The sequence below is a fragment of the Tupaia chinensis genome, unplaced genomic scaffold (assembly GCF_000334495.1).
Source record: "Tupaia chinensis unplaced genomic scaffold, TupChi_1.0 Scaffold000273_1, whole genome shotgun sequence".
NCBI lineage: Eukaryota > Metazoa > Chordata > Mammalia > Scandentia > Tupaiidae > Tupaia > Tupaia belangeri.
Genome location: NW_006159755.1, coordinates 2078465 through 2088867, shown reverse-complemented (window position 1 = coordinate 2088867; position 10403 = coordinate 2078465). Strand labels below are relative to the sequence as shown.

The window sequence follows — 10403 nt, the reverse complement described above, 5'->3', positions numbered from 1 at the left end:
TCAAATAAAGAAAAAAATAACAATAACAAATGGAAATAAATAAATAATTCTTTTTAAAAAAAAAAGAAAGAAAGGAATACAACAGGCAAATCTCACTAATGCATGCCCCAAATCCTGACAGGATGAAGAAATTGAGAAGGAACTGCAGTGTGACCATGCCCCATTGGGGGGTGCTTTATCCCTCTCCTCTCTCTTTCTCTCTTGGCAATTACACTTACCCTCTAACAAAAGAAGATAAAGAAACAAAACAAAATTAATTACAGCTTAACAAGTTTGCTAGATGCAAAATACATTTAAAAGGTCAACTGCATGTTATTCTAACAGTAACTATCACTTGAAAAATGTTATAAAAAATACTATTTGCAGTAGCAATAAAATGAGAACTAAACCTAGAAACAAATCTCAAAAGTCTTTGTGATGAAAATTGCACAATTCTATCAAAAAGACATCAATGATCAAAATAAATAAAGAGATATATCACATTTTTAGATAAGAAGACTTAAAATTATAAAATCCTCCCCAAATTGGGGAGAGAGACAGAAAGCAAGAAATCACCCCCCCAGGGGGGATGGCCACGCCACAATCTCTTCTCCTCTATTCTCCTCTTGGGATCTTGGGCATGCACACACACGCACCCGGCGTGAGTTTAAGCCATCAGGTCCGAAACTCAAACTGTGGTTGACTACATGGGAGTTCAGTAACATAGCCATTATGCTAACTGCTGGTACCCCCACTGATTCTTAATCATATGGAAAAACAAACAGCAAGAACAGATAAGAGATTCCTAGATTTGGTTAAGCCCATGTGTTTTGGCAAAGGGATAAATGAAGGACGGAATGGTGTCCCAGAAACAGATCCACTTGTGTATGGGAACCATATGAAGGAAAGGTTGAATTTCTCAACAAATGGTAAGGGAACAGTGGTTATCTATTTGGTGGGGAAACTAAAGTTAGACTCCTACAAGGGAGAAGAATGCATCAAAGCAGAGGGCTGTGAGCCATGCTGAGAACCGCTGAAGGATGCAGGACAGGAGAACAGAGCAGCGCTGGGGTGGCAGAACCATAGCTAGAGACGACCTTCCAGAGAGCAGTTTTAGTTGTGTGGTAGGGATGGAAGCTGGCCTGGCATGGGTTACAAAAACTAGAAGGAAGGAAGGAAATGGGGAGTGTGGCAACTCTGGAGAAATTCTGCTTTGAAGGGGAGCAGAGAAATGGGTGGGGAAGTAGGATCAAGAAAGGGCTTCTGGGCTAGCCCACGTGCTTGAAGTGGTTGGATCCCAGATGGCCAACTGTTCAAGTCCCAGAAGTGACAGATTGAAAAATACCTCAGGCGCATGTGTGTGCATGCCCCAAATCCCAAGAGGAGAATGGAGAAGGAGTTGCAGCGTGGCCATCCTCCCTTGAGGGTATTTTCTGACTTTGTCTCTCTCTCACTGTCTCTGTCTTTCTCAGGCAAGCACACATGCCCTATGGCAAGAATTTTTTTAAAAAGAGAGAGTTTCTTTGGGACTAGACAGTGGTACCACTGTAAAATATGACACTCTACCAGGGTGACCCAGATGGGAAGGTGCAGGTTTTGTGTCTGGAGACCTCCCTGAGTAAACCAGGCACGTGTGCCCATCACATAGGGCTGCCCGAAGCTAGGGTGGGTCGTGCTGCCAATACCGTCAAGGGGCTGTCTGTTTCTCTGTCTCTCTTTGTCTTTATTACACATGGAAAAAAATAATAAGCTAAAAATAAAAACAAACAAACAAAAACTACTCTGTTGCAAATAAAAAAAAGGGAGAGAGAGAAAAAAAAAGTTGCTCTCAGGTGAGATTCTCCATAACAACACAGGAGTGACCAGTGATAGATGGAGTAAAATGCTTTCAGGGGTGAGGAAGAAGGGGATCTGGAGCACAGGTGGAGGCCGCCAAGGGCAGTGAACAGAGATAATTCTGCCACTGTCACAGATTGGGAGGCAGCGAGGACAAGCCCAGGTATAGACAAACAGGGATTTGGAGGTGGGGCTATGAGGAGGCGTTCTGCATGACAAGGTCTGTCTCTGTAGTGAAGTTCAAGGCCGGGTTCATGGATGACAGTAATACTAATGGAGGGAGGTTTAAAGAACAAGCAGGAGCCTTATTCGCTAGCCGTGGAATTGCTGGGGGCCATGCAAAGTGCTTATTTGAGGTTTGTGGCCGTGAATTTACAGCGAAAATATGGTCTTGGTTGTGCGGCTTCTCTCTAGCCCCGTTCAATGGTTCCTGAGCTGGTGGAGAGCTCAGGACTATTGTGCTGAGTGATAGGAACAGAGGATGGGAGGGGCCAGGAAACTGAGTGCTTGCAGGGGCAAGATTAAAAACGATGGCTCTAACCTAGGTAAGGAGAGAAGGCAAGAGGGGAGATGAAGGATGGTGCAAAGGGCCCAGTTCAACAGACTGGACAGTGCCTGGAGGCTGGGGACTGCAGAGTAACGGAGCTGAAAGAGTCACAGGCAGAGGTCAGAGAGCCGGTTGTTTGCAGGGCAGTTCCGACCTCTGATGTGGCCTTAGGCAGTGGCTGCACATGAGGTGCTGCAGGTGAGGATGGCAAAGAACAGAAAGGCCAGACGGTGGACCTAGCTGTCCACGTGGATCTAGAAGCCCAGGGAAAGGTGACAGAAGGTGAGGACAGTGGGCCAGGAGGGAGGGTTTAGGAGATGAGGAGGAGAAACAGGAAGAAGGTCTTCTCCCAGTGATTAGCACGCTGGGCTCAGGTTCTAGGATGGTGAGCCAAGAGCACCTCTTTGGAATTTACAAGGACATTTATTACAATATTTTACTCCCTAAAGGAAATTCAAGAGACCAGCATGGCTATACCCGAAAGGTGAGGGAACAGGCTCAGCAAGGTGACTTGTCTTACCTAACGCCCCCAAGCCAGCAAGCAGGCAGGCCCAGCTCTAGGCACCCTGGGGCCCTGAGCTCAGTTCACCTGGGTAGTTGCGGCAGCCCCCTGCGGTGCTCCCCCGCCGCCAAGTGCCCTCGTAGAGCGTGGTGTTCCAATTGCGGATGGTCCGGCTCTTGAGTGCATCAGGGGTGAGGTTGCAGATCTCCAGGCGAGTGAACTCACGCATGAAATCTCGGAAGGACATCCTGGGGTTCGAAGTGCAGTGGTGAGCCTCAGCCCCCAGTCAAGCCACAGAGGGATGCAGCACGGAATGGGGATGCAGAGATGGTGGGGTGGGGTACAAGGCCTCAAGAGTGGCTTGACCAAGGAGGGACTGCTCACCAGAACTCCCCATCCTCCATCTTGATCCGGAGCTGCTCCCGTTCATAAGGGTCCACGTTGTTCCACTCCGAGGAACTGTGGGAAGCAGGGTGCTGGGTGCTGACCTGCTGGCCTCTGACCCTGGGGCCTGTCTACCCTGGTCTGTTTCCAGCCAAGGTCCAGAGGCCTCCTCAGGGTCAATCCCCAAGGTCCCAGTTGCAGGAGTTTGTCTTATAGGGCAGGGGGCAGATGTCCTGAGCATGACACAGGCTGGGCACAGAGTCCCGCATGGCCTGAGCCTGTCCTTAGACCAGCAACATGAAGGTGAGCTTCTCTGCTCAATCCTCAGTCTACCCAGGGCTGCCAGAGCCCACAGCAGAAATGTCAGTAGCACCTAAGAGCAGCCCCAAGCCTCCCCAGCCAGGGCCCACAGACCCTCACCCATCACTCCAGGCTCCCGTCCACTCCACCTCGCCCCAGGGGTTTCGCATCCGGATCAGGTTCACCATCTGGCCTCGGTAGTTCACCTGTACCCCAGAGTGCCTATTAGCACCGGCTTCTGGCATGCACTTTAATCCCCCTTCCTGGGCCACCTCCCAGACCACCTCACCCTAGCCAAGCCCAGTAAGCACCCAGCATCACACCAGGGCAGTACAGCCATGAAGACTGTCCTCCGGGAATTCATAGCTGCGGGAGTCAGCTATGCACGTGAACCACGCTCAATCAGGGCAGGGCTCCATGAGTATCTCAAGACGTGTGTCCCGAGAGAGAGAGAGAGAAAGAGAGAGAGAGACGGCACTGCTGGAGCTCAAAGGAGGAGCCAGCACCTCCCACAGCCCTGATTGGATGCCAGAAACACAAGGACAGGCAAGCAAGGAAGCCGGAGCTGCCCTGCAGGGAAGGCCTCAGCCCGGCAGTACCTGCTTGGCCCCAGTCACAGAGTAGGCGTGGCCCTTCACCAGCTTCTTGAATGTGACGGCCTCCATGTCCAGAACACTGGAGATCTGTAGAAAGTCACACGCACTGGGGTCAAGGGCCAGGACCCCCACTCCGTCAGAAGATCGCCAAGTAATTATGAATCTAGGACATTCCCTTCTGCACACAGAACAGCTATTGGGAGCAGCAGGGAGGGACTCTGATCCCATCTAGTCTGTCGCCCCCATGCAGAGACACTGCTTGCTCCCTGGTGGGAGGTGGGAGAGGCAGGGTGTTGCCACTAGGTGAGGAAGCCTGGGAAACCAGAGACACTGCCACTGACCAAGGCTGACCTGACTCTGTGTGAACACACATGTGCACATACATATAGCCATGCACGAGGCCCACCAGTGTGGCAGAAGATAGAGGTGAGGGGTGACGTCAAGACAGAGCTAGTTAGGAAGGGAGAAAAGCAGACTGAGGTTAGAGTTGAGGATTGCAGTGACATCAGGGGTGAAGTCAGAGAGCAAGAATGAGGGAGGTCTGGAAAGGAGCTGTGGGAACAGAGGAACAGGAAAGATGGAAATGCAGTGTGGGAATGAGCTAAGAGAGGGTGAGAGCTGAGACCAGAAAAGGGAAGACATCTGATGTCACCTGGACAGTAGACAGCTCAGACTGACATGACAGCAATAAGGTAGGAACAGAGCAGACGGACGACCGAGAAAACAAGTGTGGGAAGAGCTGAGACTTGAGGTTTGGGGGGAGAGCCGGGGGTAGGGACAGGAATGACGTCAGGCATGGAGGTGGCAGATGGGACTGAAGTGATAAAGGTTGGGTATGCATCCAGAGATGGTGCTGAGGTGGAGGACTAGGGTCTGGAGGCAAGCCTGGGGTGAGAAACAAGCTAGGACTGGGCTGGGGAGAGGGAACTGCTGGAAGCCAAGCCAGACTGGGGTACCCAGGTAGGATGTGAGAGTAGAGGCCGGGGCACACTCACATCAATGGAGCAGCCCAGTAGGGAGCCTCGCTCCAGCGCCTTGAGGATGATGTTGTAGAGGTCGCTGGGTGCCTTGCGCAGCTCATACCACTCAGTGACCCCACCCGTGAAGTCCTCAAAGCCCTCTGAGGTGCTGCCCCCTGACAGGGCCTCGTAGCTGCCATTCACCCTGTGAACAATTCCGAGTCAGCACTCTAGGTATCTAGGTGAGGGGGCCAGAAACCCCTACCCCTGGGGGGTGCTGGAGATGTCCCCTGGGACCCTACTCACTTGGCATAGGCCTTCTCCAGCAAGGCGCTCCAGAACTCATTGCCTTGGGCAGAGTGCACGAACACCAGCTTCCCATCCTTGGTGGGCAGAAGGTCATCCACGACCACATCTACCCACTCCCCAAACTGCCACAGCTGTGGGGGAAGAGGTACAGTGAATACCTGCTTTGGGAACCCCCAGGCCTAAACTCTGTCCTCTGCTCTGCCACTTACTAAATGTGTGATTCAAGATCACATACACTAGATATATACTAAATGTAGGTATACTAGAGCACGTATACTAGTTCGTGGGAAAATAGGATTAAAGTACAAGTTTATCTTGATGCAAAAATTTCTTGAAATCCATGCATAGTTTCTTTCTTTTTTTTTTTTAAATAGATGCATTTTCTATAAACTTTTAAAAGACCCCTTATAGGGATCAGCAGTTAGCATAATGGCTATGTCACCAAACTCCCATGTAGCCGACCACAGTTCGAGTCCCGGACCCGGTGGCTTAAATTCACGCCAGGTGCGTGTGCGTGCCCAAGATCCTGAGAGGAGAAAGGAGGAGAAGGGATTGCAGAGTGGCCATGCCCCCTGGGGAGTGATTTCTCGCTTTCTATCTCTCTGTCTCTCTCTGGTGTTGTGGCGAGCACATGCGCCCTATAGCAAAAAAAAAAAAAAAAAGACCCCTTATATATATATCAGATGCATGTGTTCTAGGCATATACTATTTAGATACATGCATACTAAATATATATAGTCAGCCATCTGAATCTGTCAGTTCTACATCTTCAAATTCAACCAACCATAAATTGAAAACATTTGGGGGAGGGGGAAAAAAACCCCTCAGATGACAGTAAAGAATAATAAAAAACAATATAGTGGGACTAGTAGATGACATAATGGCTATGTCACTGGACTCCCATGTAGTCAACTGTAGTTCAAGTCCTGGACCCGGTGGCTTAAACTCATGCCGGGTGCATCAGCGTGCATACCCAAGATACTGACAGGAGAATGGAAAAGAAGGGATTGCGACATGGCCATCCCCCCGGGGGGGTGTGTGTGGTGATTTCTTGCTTTCTATCTCTCTGCCTCTCTGGCAAGCGCATGCACCCTATAACTAAAAAACTCTTAAAAGAAAATAATAAAATAAATAAAGTATATGGGCCAGCAGATGGAGTGGTGGTTAAGGCACTGGACTCCCACATGGCTGACCATGGTTCAAGTCCTGGACCTGGTAGCTTTCTTTCTCACTTTTTCTCTCTCTCTGTCTGTCTGTCTTTATCTGGTGAATCCATATGTCCTAAAGCAAATTAAAAATAATAATAATAATTAATAAAATTAAATAAATAATTATTTCCCCCAAAATAATTAAAAAGTAAATTTATGGAAAGATGTATGTTATGTGAAAATAACTATACTATTTTACATAAGAGAGTTGCACATCTATAGATTTCGGTATCTGTGAGAGGGGTCCTGAAACCATTCCCTATCAATAGTGAGACGACTGCACCTAGATAATGTATACTAGAAATATACTAAATACACGTACAATGATATATACTAAATTCATGATCCTGGCAAGTTATCCTCTCTGAGCCTCAGTTTCCCTATCCACAAAAGGGATCAGCAGTGCCTTCCTCACTGGAGAGTTAAATAAGATCACGCAGGTAGAGTCCTCACCGTAGCACTGAAACAGACCAAGGTGGCCCTCTCAGGTATGAAGAGGTTGGAAAGCTCCGAAGCCTGGGCTCTCTCCACACCAGCCCCCTTTTAGGCCATGCATCCTAATCCACCCTCCATTCTAGGCCAGGGTGTGGGGGGTTATAGGATAGATAAGTAAATTGTGTGGAATGAAAATGTGGCATCCGGATCCCTCAGTCACAAAGTAGGCAGGGCTGGCTCCCTCAATCACAAGATTTGGAGATGCCAGAAGGAGCAGATTCCCCACGGGAAAGACAGATTCCCCAGGGTAAGAGTTGGGGCTGGGGCCCTGGAGGGGCTTGGGCTAGAATAACCGGGAAAGGAGACGAGCAGACCCAAGGAACGCAGGTTGCGGGTAATGTTAAACCAGCCAATCAGAGGTCGAGGAGGGGCAGATTGGAGGAGCGAGGGAAGAAGGCGGGGAAAGGGGCGGCAAGACCACGCCCCTGTGGACCAGCACCAGGCAGGTGCTGCACTTGGCCAAAGGGGCTGGGCACCACAGGGTGGATCCTGGGGGCTATCTCCTCCTGCGTTAAGGAGGGGCAAGGATAGAGTAGGATGAAAGATTCCCTGAGTAGGCAGAAGGAGAGAATGCCCAGGAGTCCTCCGATGAGCGTTTAAGGTCCCCAATGCCAGAGGGTCTCATCTAGGTCTCAGCCACACTGAAAATTAGTGTGACTTGAAAAATGGGCCATGTGCATAAACGACGTCAGAAAAAGCCATTTTAAGTAGACTTAATCCCGGGTATTTGTTTTCTGCTGTGCTCAGTCAGAGGTTGCCAAAGGGCAGGAGGAAGTAAGGGGTAGACAGGTGGAGATGGCCATATGGGCTGGTCGATTTTCCCCAGCAGATACTCCTTTTTCATATGGGGAAACTGAGCAAACGGAGGCCTGGGAAGAAAAGGGATTTGACCCACAGGTTATAACACAGAAGTCTTTCTACTCCCTGATACGCAAAACCACCCAGGAAAATTGCCAGCTGTAAAACCTGCCCAGTCGTTTCACACATGACAGACCCATGATGGCACTGAGAGGTCAAATACCTTCTAGAGGGAGGGCTGGCCCCACAAGGTGTGGCCCTTGGCTACCCTAACTTCAGAGTGCTGTAGGTCATCCTTCATCTCCCCCAGTATCTGCTACCCCTCTTCCCCAGCCAGACGTAGGGCCCCTCACCTGGAAGTGGAAGATGCCAGCATACCCATTCTGGAAGCTCTGGCCATGTGGAACCACTCGGTGCAGGAGGGTGTCATTGAGGGTCAGGGAGGCGATGGCAGCCAGGAGCCAACAGTCCCCTGGGATAAAAGGGGCCCACGTCACACCTTCCCTATCAGTGTGCCCTGTGGGTACACGTGGGTGTGCATGCTGGGGAGAACCCATGGGTGTGCGTGCTAGGGAGAACCCGGGACTCCCTGGGGGGGGGATACCCCTCGTGTCCCCTCAGCTTACAGAAAAGACCCAGGAATCTGGTCAAACCAGCCCCAGTGCTGATAGCCAGAGCCAGTCTGGGCTTGCCAGAGGGAGGAGTTGGGGCTGAGCCCAAAGAACCGGGAATGGGGAACTACTGTGGAAAACACACCCAGATCCTCACCCCTGGGGGCCTACCCAGCGCTCCCTGGCAGATGTCTGTGCGGGTGGCTCCATCCACGATGAACTGGGGGTTTGACAGCAGCTCCTACGGAAGACTCAGAGTCTTGTTCCTGGGTTGACACCTCCCAGAAACACACCCAGCCACCGTGACTCTGCTCCCCCTCAGGGACCTTAAGTCCCATCTCCAGTTCTCACTCCGGAGGGTCGGAGGGTCGGCTCCCAGGTGGTCCCTCTCACCGTGGGGCGCTTCCACTTGATGCCATAAGTCTTGGAAGAGTTGGGGCCCAGGTCCTTGAAGCCCAGGCTCTGGGGCACTGGGGGGAAGGCTTCGTCCCGGAAGAGGGCCCCACTCTGCAGGCAGTGCATCCGCAGCTGCTCATAGTCCTGGCCCAGGTACTTGATGGCGTTCTCATGGCGGCCCAGGCCCAGCTCCTTGGCCCGCTGCTTCTGCACTTGTGCAGACACCCCTGTGCAGTACACTGGGGTGATGATCTCCTCAGCCATCCTGCGGATTGGATGGCTTGCTCAGAAGAACCCAGGCCTTCCAGGACTAGACACCAGGCATCCGCTTAATGCGGCTACACCCTAGTCTCTGCCCAACCCACCTCCCCAGACCTGGGGTTCCAGGCCTCATTGCTCTACTTACAGAATTCAGGGCACTCGACCACCTCCCTGTGCTCCCAGACTTCAGGAAACGGGCTCCCTAGTTCCCAGGAGTGCTGGCCACCACCTCCCTACCCCCAAGCAATGCCACCATCTCTCTTCTCCCGACTTCCATTGTCTTAAGCCTGCAGCTCTGCAGTCAGCCAGACAGACGGCCAGGTGGGGCAGGGCGGAGCCCGGTGATAACACAGGGAAGTGGGAAGGTGGGCGACCCCCAAGAAGACCTCTTTGACCGGTTTGCCTGCCTGTAACCCCCTCTCCCAAGTAGCCAGGCTCCTAGTTCACTAGCCCTTTTCCCTAGCTTGGGGGCTGAAATCTCCAGGCACTGGGCAGCGGGGGTTTCCTTCCCCAGACCGATGAGACAGGCTGGAAGATCAGAGCTGCCGGGCACTAGCCCAGCCGGGAGACCGCGGAGACCACAGGCTAAGGCAGGCGCCTGGGCTGCGCTGCTTCCCGAGCCCCCGCCCCAGTCCCAGACAACGCAGAGGGCTCCGAGTAAGGGCCGAGCTGGGGCACCCCCTCACCCCAAGGGCAGTGGCCCGAGTCAGGGAATCCCGGGCGGGCCACTCAGATCCTTACCTGGGGGAGGGGTGTTGGGGGGGTTCGCTGCGGTCCCGGCGGCTGGCTTCCCCAGTGGCAGCTCAGGGCAGGGCCCAACCAGGAAGAGCGCTCCTCCCCGCCCTCCTCCCGCCGCCCCTCGGTCCTCGTCCCTCCCTCCTTCGTTCTCCTCCTCCTCGGGCTCCTCCCCGCTTCCTCTCCGCTCTCCTTTATCTCTCCCGCACGGTCTCCGACTATCTCTTACTCACGGTGTCTCCCCGCCCCTCCCTCTGCAGGCCAGGGGCCAATTCCGCGAGAGGACAAATTAGTAAAAGGCAGAGTTGCCCCTGGGGAGGGGCCAGCGTCTGTCCGGGTGGGGAGGGCAGGGCCTGGACAGAGGGCACTGCGGGGGAGGGGAGGGTGACAAGAAGGTAGGGCAGGGGGTATTTTTAACCAGGACCAGCAGCTCGAGTTGCAGGGCCGGTGGGCCCACCCAAGCCGAGCACTCTGCGGGCGTTGCCCT

The 10403-nt window shown here is 52.6% G+C and overlaps 1 protein-coding gene across 2 annotated transcripts in view; it reads right to left on the bottom strand.

The window, feature by feature from the left end:
- The window catches only part of CAPN1 (calpain 1), a 39337-nt gene extending 29081 nt beyond the window's left edge, over positions 1–10256 (bottom strand). Inside the window, exons 1-10 of one of the 2 annotated variants that reach the window (XM_027772428.1) lie at positions 9923–10081; positions 8918–9185; positions 8696–8765; positions 8267–8385; positions 5410–5543; positions 5140–5308; positions 4148–4231; positions 3669–3754; positions 3249–3323; positions 2952–3112 (exon numbers count right to left, since the gene is read on the bottom strand). In XM_027772428.1, coding sequence (XP_027628229.1) covers positions 2952–3112; positions 3249–3323; positions 3669–3754; positions 4148–4231; positions 5140–5308; positions 5410–5543; positions 8267–8385; positions 8696–8765; positions 8918–9184 — 1165 coding nt within the window. In that variant the 5' untranslated portion in view covers position 9185; positions 9923–10081. The other variant, XM_027772427.1, reaches the window with a different exon arrangement.
- Positions 10257–10403: the final 147 nt, after the last annotated feature.